This window comes from Elephas maximus, chromosome 19 (genome assembly GCF_024166365.1).
Source record: "Elephas maximus indicus isolate mEleMax1 chromosome 19, mEleMax1 primary haplotype, whole genome shotgun sequence".
NCBI classification, from domain to species: Eukaryota; Metazoa; Chordata; class Mammalia; order Proboscidea; family Elephantidae; genus Elephas; species Elephas maximus.
In genome coordinates this window covers 975,383-1,002,461 of record NC_064837.1, presented here as the reverse complement: position 1 = coordinate 1,002,461, position 27,079 = coordinate 975,383, and the positions used below count along the sequence as shown (strand labels likewise).

The 27,079-nt window shown below is 43.1% G+C and overlaps 1 protein-coding gene across 5 annotated transcripts in view; it reads right to left on the bottom strand.

Moving 5' to 3' along the window:
• Nucleotides 1-27,079, bottom strand: part of SPECC1 (sperm antigen with calponin homology and coiled-coil domains 1) — a 477,242-nt gene that overhangs the window by 287,759 nt on the left and 162,404 nt on the right. For all 5 annotated transcript variants that reach the window (XM_049860224.1, XM_049860218.1, XM_049860220.1 and 2 more), the window contains exon 3: nt 19,846-19,981. In XM_049860224.1, coding sequence (XP_049716181.1) covers nt 19,846-19,981 — 136 coding nt within the window. The remainder of the gene's footprint in view (nt 1-19,845; nt 19,982-27,079) is intronic.

Genomic DNA, 27,079 nt, shown 5'->3' with positions numbered 1-27,079 from the left:
ACATGAGATGAAGTCTCACCATCTTCGCTTCTAAGGAGCATTCTGGCTGTACTTCTTCCAAGACAGATTTGTTTGTTCTTCTGGAAGTCCATGGTATATTCAATATTCTTCACCAACACCGTAATTGAAAAACATCAATTCTTCTTCAGTCTTCCTTGTCCAGCTTTTGTGTGCATATGAGGTGATTGAGAACACCATGGCTTGGGTCAGGCGCACCTCAGTCTTCAAGGTGACATCTTTGCTTTTCAACACTTTAAAGGATTTGCCCAATGCAATGCGTCTTTTGATTTCTTGACTGCTGCTTCCGCGGGTGTTGATTGTGGATCCAAGTAAAATCAAATCCTTGACAACTTCAGTCTTTTCTCCATCTATCATGATGCTGCTTATTTGTCCAGTTGTGATGATTTATGTTTTCTTTATGTTGAGGTGTAATCCATACCGAAGGCTGTGGTCTTTGATCTTCATCAGTAAGGGCTTCAAGTCCTCTTCACTATCAGCAAGAAAGGTTGTGTCACGTGCATAACTCAGGTTGTTAATGAGTCTTCCTTTCCTGACTTGAAGCCACTCAGTATCCCCTTGTTCTGTCTAAACAACTTCCTCTTGATCTATGTGCAGGTTCCTCACAAGCACAATTAAGTGTTTGGAATTCCCCTTCTTCACAATGTTATCCATAATTTGTTATAATAATCCACATGGTCGAATGCCTTTGCATAGTCAATAAAATGCACGTAAACATCTTTCTGGTATTCTCTGCTTTCAGTCAGGATGAGTGTTTCTTAGTGACATCATTTACTTTGGTCAAGCTGTGCTAACTACACCCACATCCAGTGGTACTTTTCCCAACACCCAAAATAACAAGTATCTACTATCTACAGCGTGATTCCCCCTCTGTTCCCACCTGTCCCTGGTAACCACCAATGAACATTGGTTTCTCTCTATATGTATCTATACTTGTCTTCTTATAAAACTGAAATCATACAATATCTGTTCTTATGTGACTGACTTATTTCACTTAGTATTATGTCCTCCAGGTCCATCTGTTATAATACATTTCATGGACTCATCATTGTTCCTTACAGGTGTATATTATTCCACTGTATGTATGTACCACATTTTGCTTATCCATTCATCTGTTGATGGGGACTTATGTTTCCTCCATTTTTTTGTTATTGTGAGTAATGCTGCAGTTAACATAGGTGTGCATATGTCTGCCTGTGTCTCTTGTATTAGATCTCTACGGTACATACTGACTCATAGCAATTCTGACTTATCACAATCCTATAGGACAGAGTAGAACTGCCCCATAGGGTTTTCAAGGACTGGCTGGTGGATTCAAACTGCCGACTTTTTGGCTAGCAGCTGAGCTCTTAACCACTGCGTCACCAGGGTTATAGTGGGAATCAGCTCAATGGCAACAGGTTTTTTTTTTTTTTTTTTTTTTTTGGTTTTAGGGTATGTACCTAGAAGCAGGATTCCTGGATCATAAGGTATTTCTATTTCTAGTTTTTTTGAGGAAGCACCAGACCATTTTTCATAGTGGTTTTTACCATTTTACAGTCCTACCGGCAATGGGTAAGGGTTCCAATCTCCCCACATCCTTGTCAACATTTGCTGTTATTTGTTTATTTTTTTAATCAGTGTTATTTTAGCTGGTGAGATGGTATCTCATTGTAGTTTCAATTTGCATCTCTCTAACAATTAACGATGGTGAGCATCTTTTCGTGTGTTTACTGGCCTGAGGGTCCATCTCTGCATCCTCCTCCATGACAGCTGCAAGCAGTTGGTCAGAATGGGCGCCCACCAGGCAGCACCCACCACTTGGAGCACCTGCATCAAAAGCAGTGGGCCCGTTCTACCCTTCAGAACCCCCACCAGAGATCACACTTTACACATCCTCTCTCATTCACTCCATACTTGGAAATTTCCAGCTAGTAAGAAGTCACTCTTTCTAATAAAAGAAGGCTGGGTATCCTGTTTTTTGACCATGCAGACAACTAAAAGAACTACATTTGATTGGCTTTATACTATACTAAAATTAAAAAAGCTCCTGGACCTATCTTTCCTTCTCTTCCTGGTGTGGAGAAGTCAGCATGATAGTGAAAGGAGGTTGGGAAGCTGTGCGTTCAGTGCAGGTTGGTGGGCCTTGGGGGAAGATGGGGGACGTGGGGAGAACATGAGGGACCCTTGTGATGATGGAAATGTTCTGCATCCTGAATGGTCCATGTCAGTGTCCTGGTCATGATATTGTCCTAGAGTTTTGTCTTATTGGGGGTTGGAGGAAATCAGCAAGTCCAAAAGTCAGTTCTTTGAAAGACTAAGAAAAATTTTAAAACCTTGACAAAACTAATATAAAAAAATGAGAGAAATAACAAATAACTAATATCAGGGAAGAATAAAACCAAACCTGTTGCCGTCGAGTCCACTGCAACTCATAGCAACCCCACAGGAGAGAGCTGAACTGCCTCATTGGGTTTCCAAAGAGCAGCTGGTGGATTCAAACTGCAGACCTTTTGGTTAGCAGCCAAGCTCTTAAACACCATGCCACCGGGGCTCCAGGGAAGAAAAGGGGGGACATTTAAAGATCCTGTAGATATTATAACGATTATAAGTAGATAGCATATCCCCTTGATGTGATAGGAATGACACTTTACCCCCTCTTATCTTCCTCCAAAAAACACATAACCCCAGTCTAACCACGAGAAAAGTATCAGACAAATCCAACCGGGGGGCATTCTAAAAAATACCTGACCAGTACTTCTCTAAAATGTCAAGATCATCAAAAACAAGAAACACCCAAGAAACTGGAGATGTGACTGCTAAATGTAATGTGATATCCTGAATGAAATCGTGGAACAGAAAAAAAAAGTACTGGAGAAAAACTAATGAAATCTGAATAAAGTATGAAATTCGGTTAATAATAATTATCAATACTGGTTTCTTAGTTGTGACACATATGTCATAGTACAGTAACATGTTAACATAGGGGAAACTGAGTATAAGGTATTATGGCAACTCTCTCTACCATCTTTACAACATTTCTGTAAATCTAAAGCTATTCTAAAGTATAAATTTTATTTATAAATCCGTCCATTACTGAAAAAACAGTGAAAATGAACAAGAAAATTATTTTCATCAAACCCACAACCCATTAGGTCATCTGAAATTCCTGAAACTTGATATTCTTTACTAGAAGATTTAAGTACTGATCAAAACAACATGAATAAACAGTGAGCCCTCGTTTGGACTCTTGCCCCAGGCCTTACAAATGTTGGGGGTATGCCGGCTTCCTACCTCCCACTCCTGCTTCTAATGACATGCCCGCATTCATGAAGAAGAAAAAACGGTTTATAACCATGAGTCCAGAACCTAACTCCATTACAGAGAAGCACAAGTCTTTACACAGTTTATTATACATTGAATTTCTAGGAATGCAACTACTGTTGCATTAAGTCAAGGGAAAGTTTGTCCTGTTCAGAAGTTTACTCTGAGCTGTCATTTCAAAAACTCCCTGATGTCGACCCTTCCCGCGTATGCGAATCCTCAGTACAACACCCCGGAGTCAGCCTCATTGGCAGCATTTATACTGACAGTGATCTCTGCTGATGTACAGTCATCCAACTGTCTTATAGGAGGGTTAGGCCCTAGCTTTTACAAATTGAAACGACGTGTTATTTTACTAGAAATGGTTTCCTTTATTTCTTCTCTACATTTTAACCAGTTACCATCGAGTTGACTCCCACCCAGGGCAACCCCGTGTGTGTCAGAATGGAACCGTGCTCCACAGGGCTTTCAGTGGCTGATTTTCAGAGGTAGGTCACCAGGCCTTTCTCATGAGGCACCTCTGGGTGGTTCTGAACTGCCAACATTTCTTTGTTAGTACTCAAGCGCTAACCATTTGCATCATCTAAGGATTCTTCCTCTACATTATAAAAAACAAACAAACAAAACATTGCTGCTGAGTCAACTCTGGCTCTTAGTGACACCATCGGACCAAGCAGAATCGTCCCATACGGTTTCCAAGGCTATAAATCTTTATGGAAGCAGACTGCCCATCTTTCTCCCGAGGAGTGCCTAGCAGGTTCTAACCGATGACCTTTCAGTTAGCAGCTGAGTGCTTAACCACTGTGCAACCAGGTAGGGCATAATAAATGAAAACCAAAAAACCAAACCTGTTGCCACCGAGTTGATTCCAACTCACAGCAATCCTATAAACTAAAAAAAAACAAACCAAACCCATTGCCATCAAGTCGATTCCGACTCATAGCGACCCTATAGGACAGAGGAGAACTGCCCCATAGGGTTTCCAAGGAGGGGCTGGTGGATTTGAACTGCTGACCTTTTGGTTAGCAACCGTAGTATTTAACCTGGACATAAAAAATATCACCTGATACCTACATAATCTTCTCACGGAATCCATTTAAACTTCCCGCTTTGCACAAACACAGACCTCCCACTGTAAAGACGCACTTTCAGAGAAAAACCACTAGATCCACATGGAAAGTTTTAGCCTTTTATAAAAGCGGGGAACAGCTGAGGCCTTTAAGTAAACATGCACCTGTGAAACAATGTTACTGGAAGACATACAAAAATTTAGAAAATCTCTAATTTTCATTCTCATGGAAGCTCAAGAACGTTTCAAAACTATAAAACTAGGCCAAGAAACAACAAAGAAGAAATAATCTGATGTCAGTGAAAATAGACTAAAACCCAGTGCCATCGAGTCGACTCCAACTCATAGCGACCCTATAGGAAAGAGTAGAACTGCCCCATAGAGTTTCCAAGGAAAACAGACTAGACATTAAAAATACAGTAGCTGAAGTAAAGAAATATACAAAGTAAAGCATAATAGGTGATTAACTTTTAAAAAATCGAGGAATGAACGAAAGTGATCAAAAGAATCAAGGAAAATATGTGCCATGGAAGACAAAGACAGGAGGCCAAATTACACATATTTTAAATTATTTCTGATATATATATATATATATATAAAATATACATACATATAGATATACGTATATTTATATATACATATTTGAAATTCCTGAAGGAGACTTGAGGGTAAAAAGAGAATTAATAATCAAAGTAAGAACAGAAATCCTAGAAGGCATTTAATAAAATCCACGAGCCAGTCGCAATAAAAACTCGAAGTGAAATAGGAAGAAGAGGACTTTTCTAACATGCACAACAGTATCTCAAGCCAACACTGGGCATCACATTTAACGGCGAAACACCAAAAGCTCTCACAATGACATGAGGACTCGTCGAGAGTGTAACTAGCATTTAGCACGGTTGAGTCATGCACACACCCAGCTGAAACAAAAGTCCCAGCCACTGGAATGGTGGAGATAAAATCCATTGTTATCTGTAACTGACACAGCCGTCCACTTGGAAAACATGAAAATCAACTGAAAACCATTAGTACTAAGAGGACAGGCCAAAAGTTGAGTGAGCCCATTACAAATTAAATATTACGAAATTATAGGCCAAAATTACCCAAATTTTAAAAATAGAACAAATAAATAACATTCAAAATAGTGATAAATATATACGACTCAACAACAACCAAAAAAGAAAGAAAAGAAGTAAACTGCTCTTACTGCTAGCTGCCATCTGCCCCCGACTCATGGTGACCCCACGCACATTGCCTGGTCCAATGGCATCCCCACCAGCACTTGGGGATCGGACGATTGTGACTCACAAGATTTTCACTGGCTGCGTGCTCCTGGGACACACAGGAGCAGAAACCACTGTTTGTATAATCTAGCCAGGAATTCTCACCTTCACACTAGCACAAAGTTCTTCCATTCTCCCCTTTTTCCACACCCCAAACCTTTACCCTCCCCCGCCTTACTGTGCTTGTTCACTCTGCGGCACCCACACTCACTGTCCTCATTCACTCTGCGGCACCCACACTCACTGTCCTCATTCACTCTGCGGCACCCACACTCACTGTCCTCATTCACTCTGTGGCACCCACACTCACTGTCCTCATTCACTCTGCGGCACCCACACTCACTGTCCTCATTCACTCTGCAACACTCATGCTCACTGTCCTCATTCACTCTGTGGCACCCACACTCACTGTCCTCATTCACTCTGCGGCACCCACACTCACTGTCCTCATTCACTCTGCAGCACTCATGCTCACTGTCCTCATTCACTCTGTGGCACCCACACTCACTGTCCCTGTTCACTCTGCTGCACCCACACTCACTGTCCTCATTCACTCTGCGGCACTCATGCTCACTGTCCTCATTCACTCTGCAGCACCCACGCTCACTGTCCTCATTCACTCTGCAGCACCCACGCTCACTGTCCTCATTCACTCTGCAGCACCCACACTCACTGTCCTCATTCACTGTGCAGCACTCATGCTCACTGTCCTCATTCACTCTGTGGCACCCACACTCACTGTCCTCATTCACTCTGCAGCACCCACACTCACTGTCCTCATTCACTCTGTGGCATCCACACTCACTGTCCTCATTCACTCTGCAGCACTCATGCTCACTGTCCTCATTCACTCTGCAGCATCCACACTCACTGTCCCTGTTCACTCTGTGGCACCCACACTCACTGTCCTCATTCACTCTGCAGCACCCACACTCACTGTCCTCATTCACTCTGTGGCATCCACACTCACTGTCCTCATTCACTCTGCAGCACCCAAACTCACTGTCCTCATTCACTCTGCTGCACCCACACTCACTGTCCTCATTCACTCTGTGGCACCCACACTCACTGTCCCTGTTCACTCTGTGGCACCCATGCTCACTGTCCTCATTCACTCTGCAGCACTCATGCTCACTGTCCTCATTCACTCTGTGGCACCCACACTCACTGTCCTCATTCACTCTGCAGCACTCATGCTCACTGTCCTCATTCACTCTGCAGCATCCACACTCACTGTCCCTGTTCACTCTGTGGCACCCACACTCACTGTCCTCATTCACTCTGCAGCACCCACACTCACTGTCCTCATTCACTCTGTGGCATCCACACTCACTGTCCTCATTCACTCTGCAGCACCCACACTCACTGTCCTCATTCACTCTGCTACACCCACACTCACTGTCCTCATTCACTCTGTGGCACCCACACTCACTGTCCCTGTTCACTCTGTGGCACCCACACTCACTGTCCTCATTCACTCTGTGGCACCCACACTCACTGTCCTCATTCACTCTGCTGCACCCACACTCACTGTCCTCATTCACTCTGCTGCACCCACACTCACTGTCCTCATTCACTCTGCAGCACCCACACTCACTGTCCCTGTTCACTCTGCGGCATCAACACTCACTGTCCTCGTTCACTCTGTGGCACCCACACTCACTGTCCTCATTCACTCTGCTGCACCCACACTCACTGTCCTCATTCACTCTGCAGCACCCACACTCACTGTCCCTGTTCACTCTGCGGCATCAACACTCACTGTCCTCGTTCACTCTGCAGCACCCACACTCACTGTCCTCATTCACTCTGTGGCATCCACACTCACTGTCCTCATTCACTCTGCAGCACTCATGCTCACTGTCCTCATTCACTCTGCAGCATCCACACTCACTGTCCCTGTTCACTCTGTGGCACCCACACTCACTGTCCTCATTCACTCTGCAGCACCCACACTCACTGTCCTCATTCACTCTGTGGCATCCACACTCACTGTCCTCATTCACTCTGCAGCACCCACACTCACTGTCCTCATTCACTCTGCTGCACCCACACTCACTGTCCTCATTCACTCTGTGGCACCCACACTCACTGTCCCTGTTCACTCTGTGGCACCCACACTCACTGTCCTCATTCACTCTGCTGCACCCACACTCACTGTCCTCATTCACTCTGCAGCACCCACACTCACTGTCCCTGTTCACTCTGCGGCATCAACACTCACTGTCCTCGTTCACTCTGTGGCACCCACACTCACTGTCCTCATTCACTCTGCTGCACCCACACTCACTGTCCTCATTCACTCTGCAGCACCCACACTCACTGTCCCTGTTCACTCTGCGGCATCAACACTCACTGTCCTCGTTCACTCTGCAGCACCCACACTCACTGACCTCGTTCACTCTGTAGCACCCACACTCACTGTCTCTGTTTACTCTGTGGCACCCATACTCACTGTCCCTGTTCACTCTGCGACACCCACGTTCACTGTCGTCATTCACTCTGCGGGAACCGCACTTACTGTCCCTGTTTACTCTGCAGCACCCACACTGTGCTTGTTCACTCTTTGGCATCCACACTCACTGTCCCCGTTCACTCTGCGGCACCCACACTCACTGTCCCCGTTCACTCTGCGGAACCCACACTCACTGTCCCTGTTCACTCTGCGGGAACCACACTTACTGTCCCCTGAACGTGGCAGAAATGTTCCCGCACAAGGGCCTTAGCTCTAGCAGTTACCTCTGCTGGAAAGGTCCTTCCTCAGTTACCTACTTGGCTAACACACATATCTGTTTCATGTCTTACTCAAAAGCTCTCTACCCAGATCTGATACAACAAAAGCTCAACGAAGGTAGGGATGTTGGTTTTGTTCAGTGATGCCTAGAACAGTGCTGGCCACATAGTAAGCACACAAAAATACTTCTTAAATAAATGACTATATAAAAGAATTGTTTCTACAGTCAGGTAATTAAACCATTTTTCAGAACCGGGACTGTCAGGTCATGTTGGAGTTGTTGACAATGCTGCCATCTAGTGGTTATGATCATTTATAGTACTGGGTGGGTGCTTTCACGGAGCCCTGGGGGCACGTGGTTAATGCACTTGGCTGCTAATTTAAAGGTCTACGGTTTGAATCCACCAGCTGCTCCACAGGAGAAAGATGTGGCAGCCTGCTTCTCTAAAGATTTACAGCCTTGGAAACTCTATGGGGCAGTTCGACTCTGTCCTATAGGGTAGTATGAGTTGGAATTGACTAGATGGCAATGGGTTTGGTTTTGTAGTTTTGGAGGGCTTTTGCATCATCTCATTTTGAAACCTCCAATCAACACCCCTTCCCCTCCTTTGTCTTGTTAACCACAAGCCTTGCTAACCACGAGCTTGTTTTGAGCAACGTTTTCCAGGAAGTTGCAGCAGGTTTGGCTCCATCCACTGAACTGGCCCAAGCTACATCTTGAAGCGTGCACAGATTGAGGAGACCATGTCCTTCACCTGACTCCGGACCTGATTGTTACCGGAAAGAATGGTATTTCTAAGCCTATGGTTTCACCTGATTCGATTTGAGAAGCGAGGGGTCCCACCACACAGACATCCAACAGAAGATGATTTAACATCCAGACCTCCAAATGTGGACATGAGAGGGCTAAGGGCGGAGAGTTCCGGGTACCAAACCCAACCCCCAGACGCCACTGGAAACAAAAAGCTTCCCAGCCCCTGCACATGGAGAGCACGTGGTCTTATGGTCACTAGACCCCGCATTACTCTTTTTCTGCGCAGACAATAAACTTGCCACTTTCTGTTTCCCTTGCAATTAGTGTCCATCTTATTTCGATCAGCTAACAGGACAGGACAAGAACCCCAGTGGCATTCAGTTACAATTTGACCCCAAGATGAGCAGTTAATGAGGTAGGGTGGGGTAACAACTTTACAGACAAGGAGCCACGCTCTTTCTAAAAAATCTACACCTATTAGTTACGATGAGATATACACAAAGTGAACCTTAGGGAGAAAAGGAAGAACAAGGACAGGGCTATAACTTGTAAGATGTTGTGACCCATACGGTTTTCATCCACTGATTTTCAGAAGATATGTTAATAACATCAATGAACAAAAATCAGTTAGAAGGAGTGTGGAACCCTGGAGTAAGAGTGGGAGATATAAAACCAAACATCCGGCGTCTCTGAAGCCATGTACTTGTAAAGGTTGCTGCTGGAGTTAAACAAGGGGCTGGCATGTAAGAGGGGTTCAATAAATGACAGCAGCTACCCCTCGCCTTACTTTTGCTGCCGTTGGGTTTTTGTTATTTTTGAGCAAACTTTGGAAGAGCCCCAAGCAACAGCCCAGGGCCTGGATACCAGAACTAGAAAGAGTCTTGGAAAGAACTAAAACACTTTCAGAAAGTTCGTGCTTTCCAGTTGAAGCAGTTCCAATGCTACTTTAATGAGAGGGCAAGTTAATACTATATCCAAATGGGAGATAACAGTATAGTTATTATTAACAAAAGAATGAGCATTTCTCCTGGTTCTAGGGGTATCAGTTTCCCAGGGCTGCCATAACAACATACCACAAACTGAGTGGTTTAAAACAACAGGATTTCATTCTCTCACGGTTCTGGAGGCAAGAAGCCCAAAATCAAGGTGTGAGCTGGGCCATGACTCGCTCTGAAGCCTCTAGGGAGGGTCCTTCTCTGCCTCTTCCAGCTTCTGGTGGGCCCAGGTGTTCCTGGCTTGTGGCAGCATCACTCCAAATCCTGCCTCTGTCTTCACGTGCCTGTATTCCCTCTGGGTCTGCATCTCTTTTCCTTTTCTCATAAGGACAACAGTCACGTTGATTTAAGGCATATCCTACTCCAGTATGACCTAATGTTAACTTGATTACATCTACAAAAACCCTATTTCCAAATAAAGATACAGGTACCAGGGGTTAGGACTTCAACATATGCTTTTGGGGGACACAATTCAACCCACAAAGCTAGGTTTAAGGGATTCTCCCAAAGGTCATATCGATTCCCAGGAAAGGGTACAATACAGGCTGATTACAGGCTTAACTATCCTGAGTTCCCACCACCCATCTGTTAGTGCAACGAACTGTAGCAGCTTCCAGGTTGCTATGCTGCTGGAAGCTAGGCCATCAGTATTTCAAATATCAGCAGGGTCGCCCGTGGTGAACAGGTCTCAGCAGAACTTCCATACTAAGACTAGAAAGGAAGGCCTAGCAATCTACTTCTGAAAATTAGCCAATGAAAACTTTAGAGATCACAACAGAACACTGTCCAACTTGCTCGCTTTGGACATCCCATTAGGGATCATTCGCTGGAGGAGGACATCATATTTGATGCAGTAGAGAGCGAGCAAGGGTGAGACCCTCGGTGAGATAGGTTGGCACAACAGCCACAGTGATGGACTTGAACATGCCAGCAATTGTGATGATGACGCAGGACTGGGCAAAATTTTGTTCTGTTGTACGTGAGGTCACCATGAGTCAGATTTGACTTGACTGCAGCTACCTACCTACCTACCTACCCACCCACACCTCACCCACCCATCCACCTACCCACCCACCCACGCACCCATCCACCCATCCATCCATCCATCCATCCATCCGCCCGCCTGCCCGTCCGTCTGTCCGTCCGTCCATACATCCATCCATCTGGAGTTCAGAATCAGAATACTATAATTTCATAATAAAACCAAGTTCAAAATTAATACAATTGAAAGAAAATACAGATAACGCCATACTTGTATTATAGGGAGTCCCTTGGGGGTGCAAACAGTTAATGTGCTCGACTGCTAACTGAAAGGTTGGAGGTTTGAATTCACCCAGAGGCACCTCGGAAGAAAGGCCTGGCAATCTACTTCTGAAAAATCAGCCACTAAAGACCCCACTGAGCATTGTCCTACTCTGACACACACAGGCTTGCCAGGAGTCACAATCTACTAGACAGCAGCTGGTACGTAGCACAGAAAAAGTTCCAAAGTCAAAAGTACAAAAACTAAGACTTAAGGACCATAAAAATAATTCTGTCCCCTTAGAGTGTATATGTAATTTACAATTACACCTTTCCTATTAGAGGAAAGCAACAACACAATGCCAGTAATTTCCTTATTTTCTTTGATTTTAAATCTCTTTCCTCACAGAGGAATCTATAGAGAATTGCCGTAAGTCCAGTGAGCATTCAGTGGAGGATGCCATTTTCATACACTAAACACCTTCTGTCTTTGTCTCAACTATATTGAGATTTAAACACCTGCAGATATTGCTAGTCTCAGCACTTTCATTTTTCCCATTTTTCAAGCATGGAAAATTCAGGCAAAATGCAATCACATACTGCAATAACTGCCCACGCCCTGCTGCACATCTGCAAAGACAGGAAAGTCTCCACAGGAGAAGCGCTGCTCCAACGGCTGCTGGTCAGGTGACGGACAACCCTGTGCACATCATTCATGAGGCAGTGGGGGACAGCACAGAAATGTACGAAAAAAAAAAAAAAAGAAGCTACCCAAAAGCTGAATACAAAAATGTTGAGGATTACCTACATTTTAAAAATAAAAGCTCCAGAGACAAAATATCATTTTCTGATTCAATTATATGAAGTAAAAGAACATAATTTCATTAAAATAAGGGAGTTGGCAAACTGAATTTTAACAATAACTGTGGAAATAATAACTGCATCTTACATTCCAACATCACGTTATATGGAAAGGTGTGGCCAGGGTTGTATCCTTTCACCATACCTATTCAATCTGTATGCTGAGCAAATAATCCGAGAAGCCGGACTATATGAAGAAGAACGGGGCATCAGGATTGGAGGAAGACTCATTAACAACCTGTGTTATGCAGATGACACAACCTTCCTTGCTGAAAGTGAAGAGGACTTGAAGCACTTACTGGTGAAGACCAAAGACTACAGCCTTCAGTATGGATTGCACCTCAACATAAAGAAAAGAAAAATCCTCATAACTGACCAATAAGCTACATCATGATAAATGGAGAAAAGAACGAAGTTGTCAAGGATTTCATTTTACTTGGATCCACAATCAACGCCCATTGGAAACAGCCGTCGAGAAATCAAACAACACATTCCATTGGGTAAATCTGCTGCAAAAGACCTCTTTGAAGTGTTAAAAAGCAAAGATGTTACTTTGGGGACTAAGGTACACCTAACCCAAGCCATGGTGTTTTCAATTGCCTCATATGCATGTGAAAGCTGGACAATGAATAGTGAAGACCAAAGAAGAATTGAGGCCTTTGAATTATGATGTTGGCGAAAAACACTGAATATACCATAGACTGCCAGGAGAACGAACAGATCTGTCTTGGAAGAAGTACAGCCAGGATGCTCCTTAGAAACAAGGATGGTGAGATTTTGTCTCACATACTTTGGGCGTGTTATTAGGAGGGACCAGTCCCTGGAGAAGAATATCATGCTTGGTAAAGTAGTGGTTCAGTGAAAAACAGGAAAACCTTCAATGAGATAGACTGACACAGTGGCTGCAACAATGTGCTCAAGCATAGCAGGGATTGTGAAGATGGCGCAGGACTGGGCAACGTTTCGTTCTGTTGAACGCGGGGTTGCTATGAGTCGGAACTGACTTGATAGCACCCAACAACAACAAACATCCCAATAGCACATTGCCATTTGCAAAAGCTTCACAGATCTTTGTCCCAACAACATTGTTGTGTAGTAGATGTGTGGTTATGTCTTTCTTTTGACTAATAAGGAGGTTAATGCCCTATGGGGTACAGAGATTTGCCCATATTAGGAGCCAATACTGCACTAAGGTCTTCTCACTAGAATATTAATCAAAGGGAGCACATGCTGTGAGCAAGCGAGCAAAGAATTCACCAACAATTGCTTAAGAAACACTACAAAAAGCAAGTAGAAGAGGAAGGATTTGGTTAAAAAAAGTTTAGATTATGATTTGTATTTACCGTTTTAAGTTTTTAAAGAAATATATGCACATGTTAAAAATTTCAAACAGTACAGAAAGAATAAAAGTTAAATTTCCTTCCCCACAACCTTTCAATTTTGGTAACTCTCCTCAAAGATAACCTTGCTTACATCCTTCCAGAAAAAAAAGTTATAATTAAAAAAAAATGAACATGAGTTTTTAAAAATTAAAACAAATGAAATCATACTGTATACATCATGTTTTTCTCCACTGAGTAATGCATTTTGGAGATCTTTCAAGCCTACTGTGTCCATTTTCATGCCTGGATACTATTTTCTTGTGCCAAAATCTCATAATTCAACGAGTCCTGTACTGATATGAATTTAGGTTTTTTCCAGGGTGTTACTATTATGAATAATGCTGTAATTAAGTATTTCGTCCATATATATTGGCTCCCTTTTCAAGTATCTCTGTAATGTTAAATACGAGCAGTGGGAACGCTTGGTCAAAGGTTGTACACATTTAAATTACATATCAGCAAACTGTCCTGTGTAGCAGTATCCAACCCACCATCTGTGGTGTGTCGTCTCCTTGTACCCTTAACACCAGAAATTATCAACATTTTTAATTTTTGCTAACCTCTTAGGAGAAACAGTGTATCTAACTATGGTTTTGATTTGCATGTCTTTAATTATGAGTAAGACCAAGCATTTTCTATTGATTATGTGTATTTCTTCTTTATTGAACTACCCGTTCTTATATTGCATGCTTTTTCTTTTTCTTATTGATTTGTAGACTCTCTGTGTAAATAAGCCCTTTGTTATATGTATTGTAAAAAAAATTCTCTTTTTGAAAAGTCATATTTTTATTTTTGTGTAATAACATTTTACATCTTCTCCTTTATGGCTTCTGTGTTCTGTCCTACTCAGAAAGACTTTTTCAAGGCCAAGACTACAAATTAATTTTCCAGTGGTTTCTCTTAGTAATTTTATGGTTTCATATTTAAATATTTAATCTGCTTTGAATTTATTCTGATTAAAAAATGAGATATGGATCCAGCTTTATTTTTTCCCACAGAGCTAATCAGTTATCGTTGAGCAAATCATTATCCATCTTGATATAAAATGCCTCCTTACCCTACCTGTACTACACCCCTGTGTATTCTGGACTTTCTCCACTGTTCCGCTGAGCTGCCTTTTTCTTCTCCAGTTCCAAGAAGCTTAAAGCCAGTAGTCCCTAATTACGGTTTTTCAGAATTTTCCTGGTTATTATAAAATATTTATTCTTCTCAATCAGGGATTCTCAACAGTGGCACTACTGACATTTTGAACAAGATAAATCTTCATGGTGGGGGCTGTCCTGGGCATTGTAGGATGTCCAGCAACACTCCTGGTCTCTGCCCTCTGGATGCCAGGAGCACTTGCCCCACTCCAGCACTTGTGACAATCAGAAATGTCTTCAGACTTGCCAACTATGGTTCCACTCCTGAGTACCCACTATACTTCACTTGGGATGAAAACAAATTCATAGAGTAATTCAGACATCTTTATAGAGTATTTATATTCATTATATCTAATCTTCCTACTCAAGAACCAGGTACATTTATCTATGTCTTCTTTTATGTCATTCAATAGAGTTTTAAGATTTTACTCTTAAACATTTGTACATCTCTTGATATCTTAAACATTTTCCTATTTACTGTTATGTTTATTTCCAATTTTGTTTTTGTTTCTGTATAAATAGGACCTTTTCTTACATTGTCTTTTCAAACTAATTACTGATAAGGAAGCTATTTGTATGTTATGTTCTACAACCAGCTACACACTGAACTCTTATTATATCTAACAGATCTTTAGGACATCGTAAGTTTCTTCTAACGATACAATTTCAGGAAATTCTAAGCATACAATGTAATTATCTGCATCATCATTTTGCATCCTCATTTCTAATATCCATACATCTCTGTAGTTCTCCTGTCTCACTGACTTGGTTAATGCCTGCAGAAAAATTTACATGACAGTGGTGACAGTAGGTAACCATGCATCATTCTTGATTTTAATAGGAATGCTTCTGGGATTTTACCATTAAGCATATAGCTGGCTTTTGGTTTGAGACACATGTATTTTATATCATCAAATAAGTACCTATATGCTTATAGTCTACTAAGAGTTTGTTTTTAAATAAGTTACTGATTTTGTCAAATGCTTTTTCCATAGCTATTCAGATGACTGTCATGGATTGAATTGTGTCCCCCCAAAACTGTGTGTCTCAAATTGGTTAGGCCATGATTCCCAGTATTGTGTGGTTGTCCTCCATTTTGTGACTGTAATTTTATATCAAGAGAATTAGGGTGGGATTGTAACACCACCCTTACTCAGGTCACGTCCCTGATCTAATGTAAAGGGAGTTACCCCAGGGTATGGCCTGCACCACCTTTTATCTCTTAAGAGATAAAAGGAAAGAGAAGCTAGCAGAGAGCGGGACGGGACCTCATACCACCAAGAAAGCAGCACCAGGAGCAGAGTGCATGCTTTGGACCTGGGGTCCCTGTGCCTGAGAAGCTTCTCAACCAGGGGAGGATTGATGACAAGGAATCTTCCTCCAGAGCCAACAGAGAGAAAGCCTTCCCCTGGAGCTGACACCCTGAATTTGGACTTTTAGCCTACTTTACTGTGAGGAAATAAATTTTTCTTTGTCAAAGCCATCTACTTGTGGCACTTCTGTTATAGCAGCCCTAGATAAGTAAGACAGAATTTGGTACTGGGAGTGGGGTGCTGCTGTAACAGATACCTAAAACGTGGAAGTGGTTTTGAAACTGTGACTGGATAGAGTTGGGACAGCAGCAGAGGACCAGTGCAGCAGAGAACCTGCAGCAGCAGAGAGGCGGCAACAGCAGAGAACTAGAAGCAGCAGAACAAGGAGACCAGCACCAGACAGCACTGGAGCTGACCCATGGAGCTAGAGAGCTGAGTGCCTGTGTGCAAGAGGCTTCCTGGTAGAGTGGGGTGCCTCTGGGCACTTATCAGTGGAGCTAGGCTTGCCAACCCACGGAGCCAGAGAGCTGAGTGCCTGTGTGCAGGAGGCTTCCTGGTGCAGTGGGGTACCTCCGGGCATTTATCGGTGGAGCTATCGAGCTTTGGAACACCTGCCTCAACAGGGCAGATGTGGGCATGAGGCCCGAGAGCCAAGAGGCCAAGAAACCAGGAAACAGAAGGTAAGGAGACAAGAAACACAAGGAGCTGAGCTGACTCAGTCTCAAAAGGTATGGACATGACCTCAGGGGTTTCAAAGGGTGGACCATGGCCTCTGGTGTTTCTAAGGGTGGGGCTGCCACTCATATGGACAAGGAGAATGGTGCACCTAAAGCCGAGAGAGCAGAGTTGTTGTCCTAGTGGGCCTGGAAAGCGGAGCTGAAGCCGAGGGCCAGAGGGGCCTCCACTCAGAATCCGGAGACTATGGCCAGTTCCTAGAGTCTGGAGGGTAGGGTCATTGTGTAAATTGCCTCAGTGAACACAGGATTATTTTCAAAGCTTTGAGGGCTAATGTAATGTGTTCTGCTGACTTGGTTGGTGCCTGATATCCCTTCTTTTCCTCCACTTTCTTCCATTTGTAATGGAAATGTCTAGCTTGTGCCTCTTCTGCCATTGTACTTTTCGAAGCAGATAACTTATATTCCGGATTTCACAGATGAAGAGGAATATTTGGATTTTGGACTTGGACTTGACTTTTGCTATGATATGATGGGATGAATATGTTTTACATGTTGCAAGGATGTGATTTTTTGGGGGCCAAAGGGTGGAATGTCATGGATTGAATTGTACCCCCTCAAAAATATGTCAGCTTGGTTAGGCCACTGATTCCCAGTATTGTGTGGTTGTCCTCCATTTTGTGATTGAAATTTTACGTTAAGAGGATTAGGGTGGGATTGTAACACCACCCTTACTCAGGTCATGTTCCTGAGCCAATGTAAAGGGATTTTCCCTGGGGTGTGGCCTGCACCACCTTAAGAGATAAAAGGAAAGTGAAGGAAGCAGAGAGTTGGGGACCTCATACCACCAAGAAAGCAGCACAAGGAGCAGAGCGTGTCCTTTGGACCTGGGGTCCCTGTGCCTGCGAAGCTGCTCAACCAAGGGAGGATTGATGACAAGGAATCTTCCTCCAGAGCCAACAGAGAGAAAGCCTTCCCCTGGAGCTGACACCCTGAATTTGGACTTTTAGCCTACTTTGCTGTGAGGAAATAAATTTTTCTTTGTTAAAGCCATCCACTTGTGGTATTTCTGTTATAGCAGCACTAGATAACTAAGATAATGACCACATCATTTTACTTCTTTGACTTATTAATATTGTATGGTAGATTAAATTACTGGATCTCCTAATATTAAACAATTCTTGCCTTACTGGCATAAATCTACTTAGTAAAGACATACATTATTCTTTAATTTATTGCTGGATTTTTTTTGCTAATATTTTGATCTAGCATTTTTGCATTAATATTTAAGAATGAGATTGGTCTGTTATTACTAAATGCTTTGTCAACTTTTGGAATCAGTGGTAAGCTGCCTTGATAAAAATAATTTGTATTTTCATTCTTTATATTTTATAAACCAAATAGTATGTGTGCATTTAGTATAAAATCAGTCTTTAAAACAGTAAAACCATTCTATGGAAACACAAAGACTTTCCCCCTCTACCTTAAAAAAGGCCATACAACTCGGTCAACTGGCACAATATAGCCTATGAAGACAATGTTCTACGTCCTAGTTTGGTGAGTAGTATCCAGGATCTTAAAAGTTGTGAGTGCCCATCTAAGATACAATTATGGTCTCTACTCATCTGGAACAAAAGAGAAGGAAGGAAACCAAAAACTCAAAGAAGAAACTAGTCTACAGAACTAACAGTCTACACAAACGATGGCCTCACCTACTTTGAGACCAGAAGAACTAGATGGTGCCCAGCTACCACTACAGACCATTCTGATCAAGGACTCACCAGATGGTCCTGGACAGAATGGAAGAAAAATGTAGAACAAAACTCAAATTCCTGAAGGAAAAAAAAAAGGCCAGATTTACTGGACTGGTCGAGAACAGATGAACTCCCAAGACTATTACCTTAGGATACCCTTTAAACTTGGTACTCAAACCACTCCCAGAGGTCACCTTCCAGCCAAATGACAGGTTGACCCATAAACTAAATAATATCACCTGTGAGTACTGTGTTTCTCTAAATAATCATCTAAATGAAACCAAATGGTAAACATTTACCCTAGACCAAGGATGAGAAGGTAAGGAGGGGGGCAGGAAGCTAGACTAACAGAAACAGATCAGAATGGAAATAATGAAAATGCTGATATATTTTGAAAAATCTAATCAATGTCACTGAACAATATGTATAGAAATTGTTAAATGGGAACCCAATTTGCTGTACAAACTTTCACCAAAAACACAATAATATATATTTTTTAAAGCCACATATAATCTTCACAGTTTCAATTTTTTGAAAACGGAAAAAGTTAAAATATACTTTTGGAAAGCTAGTCTGGAACATGATGTTTTATATAAAGAATAGAAAATCGTAAGTATACTACACCTCAACATCCACTATGAATTAATAATGATACATTTGGGCTATTTTCCCATCCTAGACAATTTAGCAATACACTGACAGCTTCATTATAAGAGTTACACCAGGGAAAGCTTAGTTTTCTTATCTATGAACTCAAAAAGAAACTTGAATAAATTCTTTGACATTTTATGTTTCCCAAGCTCTGAACTCAAATATAATGGCTAGAACAAATCTTTGCTCATTCTCAAAAAACTAGTAAGACTGAGAAAGTTCACGGGCTCCAGCTACCAGTGCCCTTGAAGCAACTCTAAGTGGCCTTCACTCGGTCACTGCTGCTAGGACAGGGGAAGCCTTCCCAGTTTCCACAAAATTCAGGGCAAAGAGTGTGCACCCACCTCTGTCAGGGATCCACAAGGTTCGCGCATTCATCTACCGCACTTCTCACCCAGAGGATGCCAGAGCACATACCACACCTTGCCTGGATCTCAACAGGATTTCACATGCATACATGGTAACAGATGGACAATTAGACAGAGAGAACCATGACCCTCACCATCACCTTTTTGTTTACCATCCGTCTCCCCACTAGATGGAAGCTCACTGTGGGCAGGGACGCTGTCTGCCTGACACAGATCCTGGCAGAGTAGGTACCCAGTAAATATCTGATGGGGAATAGGTGAATGAATCACTTGAAGTAAAGGGACTGCTGAGCCCCTCCTACCTGGATTATTCCTCAAGCGACTCTCAGCCAGCTCAGCGATGGCTCCGGTTGTCATGGTCTTTTTCAGTCGAACAATTCCGGACATGGTGGTGTTTCCTGATTTGTTGAGCGTGTCCTCACTACTGGCCCTCTTGAGCTAAGAGAGAGGTAGGAGGGAAAGAAAGAGGATGAAGACAAATGCTTTCAGTAAAAAAAGAGTACCATAAATCCACGAAGCACTGAAGCAGAACTATGTGCCCAGCGCAAGGCATTGGTGGTTCAATGATAGGATTCTCACCTTCCATGCAAGACACCTGCGTTTGATTCCAGCCAATGAATCTTATGCACAGCCAGCACCCATCTGTCGGTGGAGACTTGCATGTTGCTATAATGCTCAATAGTTTTCAGTAGAACTGTCAGACTAAGACACACTAGGAAGAAAGGCCTGGTGATATACTTCTGAAAATCAGTCAATGAAAACCTGATGTATCAAAATGGCCTGATGCACAAGCTTTTCATTCTGGTGTACGTGGATTCACCATGAGCTGGGGGCTGACTTGGAGGCAGCTAACAATAACAACGTGTACCCAGCAGTTAAGATAAAGTAATAGCACTTTGAGTAGCATTATAAGCCAGTTGCTGTTGGGTAAACTCTTACTTATGGTGATCCCATGTGTGTCAGAGTAGTACTGTGATTCATAGGGTTTTCAATGGCTGAGTTTTTGGAAGCAGAACACCAGGCCTTTCTTCCTAGGCTTTCTAGGCTAGCTAGATGAATCTGTTAGCATTACTTACACGTCAGAATCTGATCTTCATTACTGTTTCAAAGAATAGTATAAGATTATGGATGAACATCACCCATCACACCACACTTCAAATAATGAGTAAAACCATCTGCTTTCCTGGTGGAAAAAAAAAAAAAAAGCTGATAACAAAATAATTGTGAGATAAACAAAGGCAAGCTATGTCAACGCACAAAAATCCAAGGACAACAAAAAACAAGATAAAATACATGTCTGGTGGGAGAAGAGGAAAGAGAAAAAAAACTTAATCTAAGTATCTACCACGTGTCCAACACCGTGTTCTCTGTATATTATCTCATGTAGGTAAAGCATTCAAAGGTAAGAATGAAGCAGATAAAATGTTGGAGAGGTTGTGGGGAGACTGGAACTCTTATGCACTGAGGGTGAGAATGTAAAATGGTACAATCACTTTGGAAAACGATACAGCGCTTCCTTAAAAAGGTAAAGATAGAAATACTGTACAACCCAGCAATCTCACTCCTAGTAAGACAGGGAACAGAGGGGGCCTCCAAATCTGCAAAGTAACAGAAAATGGGCCAGGGTACAGAAACAAAGCCATTCCCCAGAACAATGGGGCAGGGTATCAGAAAACAGCCCACAAACTTCTTTAAAGTGGTGTTTCAGAAGCGGCCAGATGAAATCAGCCCCAGGGACTTGCACAGAACATCTACCTGTGACCACTGTGTGGCCTTCCACCACAGTAAGGGGCAGTGAGGGGCTGCGGTCACAGCTGGGGAATGGAACTTGGGGAGCAAGAGACTGAGCACGTGCAACACCCCATAATAAGTCCTGCTACGAGTCCCAGAGGCTTCTGGGACAGGAGCCATCTTAGAAAGCTAATGCGCACACACCTTAGTTAACCTATCCCCACCCAAAATGGGGTACTTGCCGGAAAACCCCGCCTATGCCTCTGAATAAATATGAATCTTTTTCCCCTGCTCGAGAATTTTTAAAAGCCCATGCAAGTCCTTTGTTCTGTGAGACGGAGTTGAGCACTGCTTAGAGCCTCCTCATCTCTGCTTGCAAGCCTCTTCAATAAAGCTTTGCTTGTGTGGAAAACTCTCTGTGCCTTACCTGCTCATTCTTGACCAGTGAGAGGCAAGAACCTTACTTCCAGTAACACTAGGAATATAACCTAAAGAAATAAGAGCCATCACGTAAATAGACATATGCACACCCATGTTTACTGCAGCACTATTCACAACAGCAAAAAGATGGAAACAATCTAAATGCCCATCAACAGATGAACAGATAAATTATGGTATATTCACACAATGGAATACTATGCAACCATAAAGAACAATGAGGAATCTGTGAAACATCTCACAACATGGATGAATCTGGAGGGCATTATGCTGAGTGAAATTAGTCAGTTGCTAAAGGACAAATATTATATTATAAGAACTCAAGAAGAGGTTTAAATGCAGAAGAAAACATTCTTTGATGGTTATGAGGGTGGGGAGGGAGGGAGAGGGGAACTCACTGACTAGATAGTAGAGAAGGATCATCCTCAGTGAAGGGAAGGACAACACACAATACAGGGAAAGTCAGCACAACTGGACCAAAGCAAAAACACAGGAGTTTCCTAGACACGTCCAAACACTTTGAGGGACTGAGTAGCTGGGGCTAGGGCCTGGGGACCATAATCTCAGGGGACATCTAGATCAATTGGCATAACAAAGTTTATAAAGACAACGTTCTACATCGCTCTTTGGTGAGCAGCATCTGGGGTCTTAAAAGCCTTTGAGTGACCATCTAAGATACATCTCTTGGTCCCATTCCACCTGGAGCAAAGGAAATGAAGAAAAAACCAAAGACACAAGGAAAATATTAATCCAAAGGACCAAAGAACCACTTGAACCAAAGACTCCACCAGCCTGAGACCAGAAGAACTAGATGGTGCACAGCTACCACCAATGACCGCCCTGACAGAGCACGAGAAAAATATAGAAGAACAGAATTCAAATTTATGTAAAAAGACCAGATTTCCTGGTCTAACAGAGACTTGAGCAACCCCCAGAACTATGGCCCCTGTACACTCTGCTGACCCAGAACCGAAACTATTTCTGAAGCCCACTTTTCAGACAAAGATTAGATAGATCTATAAAACAAAATATATCTCACATGAGCAATGTGCTTCTTAGTTCAATCAAATATACGAGACCACATGGGTAGCTCCTGTCCAAAAGCAGGATGAGAAGGCAGGTAAGGACAGGAACTGGATGAATAGACACAGGGAACCCATGGTGGTAAGGGGGAGCATGGTGTCACATTGTAGGGATTGCAACCAATGTCACAAAACGATATGTGTATGTCTTGGTTATCCAGTGCTGCCATAACAGAAATACCACAAGTGGATGGCTTTAACAAAGATAAATTTATTTTCTCACAGTCTAGTAGGTTATAAGTCCAAGTTCAGGGTACTGGCTCCAGGGGAAGGCTTTCTCTCTCTGTCGGCTCTGGAGGAAGGTCCTTGTCCTCAATCTTCCCCTGGTCAAGGAGCTTCTAAGGCGCAGGGACCCCGTGTCCAGAGGATGTGCTCGGCTCCTGGTGCTGCTTTCTTGGTGGTATGAGGTCCCCAACTCTGCTTGCTTCCCTTTCCTTTTATCTCTTGAGAGATAAAAAAGTGCAGGCCATACCCCAGGAAAACTTCTTTTACCTTGGATCAGGGAGGTGGCCTGGGTAAGGGTGGTGTTATGATTCCACCCTAATCCTTTCAACATAAAATTACAATCACAAAATGGAGGACAACCACACAATACTGGGAATCATGGCCTAACCAAGCTGACACATAATTTTGGAGGAACATAATTCAATCCATGACAGTATATGAATTTTTTAATGAGAAATTAACACGAGCTCTAATCTTTCACCTAAAGCACAATAAAGAAAAAAATGGTAACATTAAAAAAAAAGGGAAGAAAGAAGTAGACTACTTAGAGGCCAGAAGAACACTGTTGATGGATGACAGAATGAAAGCAGAACCCCTCCACTCCACTTTTGCTTTCCTCCTTGTCAAGAAAAGGGTAGAACCAGCATTTGTGGAGATGTACTGAAGTCTAGGAGTCCCTGAGTGGTGCAAACAGCTAACTTTCCTTGGCTGCTAATGCAAAGATTGGAGGTTTGAGTCCACTAGAGGAGCCTCAGAAAAAAAGGCTGGTGATTTGCTTCTAAAAAATAAGCCATTGGAAAACCTGTGGAGCACAGTTCTACATAGGGTCACCATGAGTGGGGTTCTATTAGATGGCAACTGGTTTTTTACTGAAGTCTAACTCCTAAATGAACTCTCATCTCCTGGTCCAGACAAATTACATTCAGGGTAACAAGAAAAACTGCAAACAAAATTCTCTCAGCCATTGTAAATCTTCCTTAAAGAATATTGCTGAAGGGAAACAGTACCAGAAGACTGGTACTATTGAAAACACCACGGTTTGGGTCAAGTGCACCTTGGTACTCAGAGTGACACCTTTGCTTTTCAAGATTTTAAAGAGATCTTTTGAGCAGATTTGCCCCATGCAATTGCTGCTGTTCGGTGCCGTCCAGTCAGTTCGGACTCATAGGGACCCCATGCACAACAGAATGAAACACTGCCTGGTCCTGTGCCATCCTCAAATCCTTGCTATGCTTCAGCCCGTTGTTGCAGCCACTGTGTCGATCCATCTCCTTAAGGGTCTTTGTCTTTTTTGTTGACCCTTGTGACCCCAATACTTCTCAGCATGTTTTTTTCCTTTTTCAAAGTGGGCCACTGAGAGCTTGACATAACTAACGTCATGAAGTACACACGGGTTCTTCTCCTTTCTCTGCCTACCCTCTCCTTCACATACCTCCGTTAAGGATTTTGTTTTGACCTAATGTTACTGACTTTGTTTTGACCTAATGTTATGACTGTTTTTTGTTTTAAACTGATGCAAATAACCTTTTGTTCTACCTGTGACTGACAACCCCCAAATTAGAGCCCAGGTATCTTATATGTATATCTTTAGCCTAATGAAGAGATGTCTGGCAGGTATCTTTTGTCACTATCCTGTAATGAATAACTCCTCTTGACCATACCTCTGGCCAAGTGACTACAAAGACACTTCTAATATAAGCTTTAAAATAAACTTGCTCTTTGGGACTCCACAGAGACAGCCTGTGTTGCTCCCAGTGATGTATACACCTCCTGAATAAACTTTCTCACTCTTTCTGACTTGGAGTATGTTTTATTAGCTTGACTGCTCCAGGGCATGGACCCTAATTGGGTAACAAATTTTTGGCACCCAACATGGGGCTCAAATTACTCAGGCCCTGGTTCCGTCTCCCTAAGGACCAAGCCCCTGGGAAGGACCTGGGAAGAGAGAATGTGCACCCCTCCTCAAACCGTGGAGGTCTCTCAACCTGCGGTGGCCTGGAGCAGCGAGCTCCAGATGGAAGGTGAAAGTTTCTGTTGGCCAAGGCAGGTAACAGGTGGTTGATCCTCTGTAAAAGCCTCAGGGATATCGGTTCTCATAGACTCCCTCCAAGAACGGAGGAGGTTGGATGAGACAGTGGTGAGGTTCCCTGTTGCAAATGGGTACCCAGGGAAGTAAGATTCCGGCCGAGAGTCCATTATACCTTATTCCTTCTAACTGGACTTATTTTGGGGGAGGAGGGGGGGATCTGCTAACTAAGAGACTTCTTAAAAATGTATGTTATCTGGTGTGGCCTCAATACCAGCTCCCTGATGGGGTCAGGTCGCCTGTAAATGGTTCTAGAGATTTTGGTACTACCATGAAGCTTGATCTGTTCTGTACTTGAACTAATAAGTGGGATGAAAAGCTGTATGTAGAATACTTTACGACATTATGGCATGAAAAAAAGGATAAAGCCTCTGGTTTAGCCCCTCTTGTGCAGGCGAACGATGATGACAGGGTAGGAGATGAAGAGCCAGAGGATGTTCTTCTTATCCCCCCCGACCAAAAAAACCCCTCAACACCCATTTGTGACCCCTCCCCAGTGGCATCAGAAGATGTGGATGGGAAGGCGTTAAAGGGGGGTGGAGGAGGTCAGACAAATATGGTCTCCCCACCCCACACTACGAGTGGGGTACAAGTCAGCCCAGTTCCCCTGGGAGGGCTTTACCCACCCTGGGAGGTGCCAGTCCCAGTTGCAGAAGGGCCACCTCAGAAGACATGGGTCCATAATCCGTTCCCAGCTTCTGATTTGTACAATTGGAGGCGAAACTTTCCGGAGTATTGGTCAGACCTACATGCCATGACTGAACATTTTTCTCACATTTTCGCTACTCACCACCCTATGTGGGCTGATCGTCAGACTCTTTTAGGTGCGCTCCTCACTGCAGAAGAAAGACAGATGGTTTTAGCAAAAGCAGAAGAAAAGGTGACGAAAAACACCATGAGGAAGGGGCTATAGATGGAGTACCAGCAGATGAAGCAGTGCCAGCTAAAGAGCCAAGGTGGGACTTGAATTCAGCAGAGGGCAGACAGAGAATCCAGCTTACCGAGGGTTCCTCCTGTACCGGCTAAAGCATGGAGCACCTAAACAGATAAACTTTAGTAAGATCAAGGAGATCATTCAGGGGTCAGAAGAAAACCCAACAGCCTTTCTGGAATGGCTCATGACAGGATTCTGTAAGTATACAAACATCGACCCTGAATTGCCCCAGAATGGTCCTCCGATCAGTATGAGTTTATTGGGCACGCTGCTCCTGATATTCGAAGAAAATTGAAGAAGATAGAAGGAGGACTAGGGGCCCTCTCTTTAACTCAATTGGTTGAAATTGCATTTAAGGTCTTTACCAACAGAGAGCACGTAAAAGAGGCTGAGAAAAAGAAAGAAAAAGACTAGGACATGAATAAATAGGCCAATCTACTGGCCGCTGCTCTAGGATTTTCTGGAGGAAAACAACAAGACCCTGACTAAAGAAAAATCAATGTGCATTTTGCAAAGAAGAGGGACACTGGAAAAATGAGTGCCCCAAAAGAAAGAATGGAAGGGGCCAGTCAGGATTGAAAGGGTGGGAGAAGCTTTTTCAAGGAATTATGAAAGAGCAGCAGGACCCTGAATGATGGAGACCAGGGGAGACAACTTTTGCTTTACCTCCTAAAAAAAAAAAAAAAAAATACCGATCCCTTAATAGGAGGATAGCCAGTAGACCTTTTGGTTGATACCAGAGCAGCCTTCTCGGTACTTACCCAGAAGCTTAAAGGGACTTCCTCGACCAGCAGTACCCAAGTTGTTGGGGTGACTGAAAAAGAGGTGACTAGATCATTTTTGCAGCCAATGGACTGTGAAATAGGAGAAACTAAGCTATCTCACCAGTTTCTATACATGCCAGAATGCCCTTTTAGGGTGGGATTTCCTAAGTAAAGTGCATGCCGAAATCTCTTTTGATGAAAAAGTTTTGTCTCTGACAGTGTCGCCAGCAAACGCCTGGAAAGTGCAAGCAGCTCTCTTAGCACTCACCCAACCGG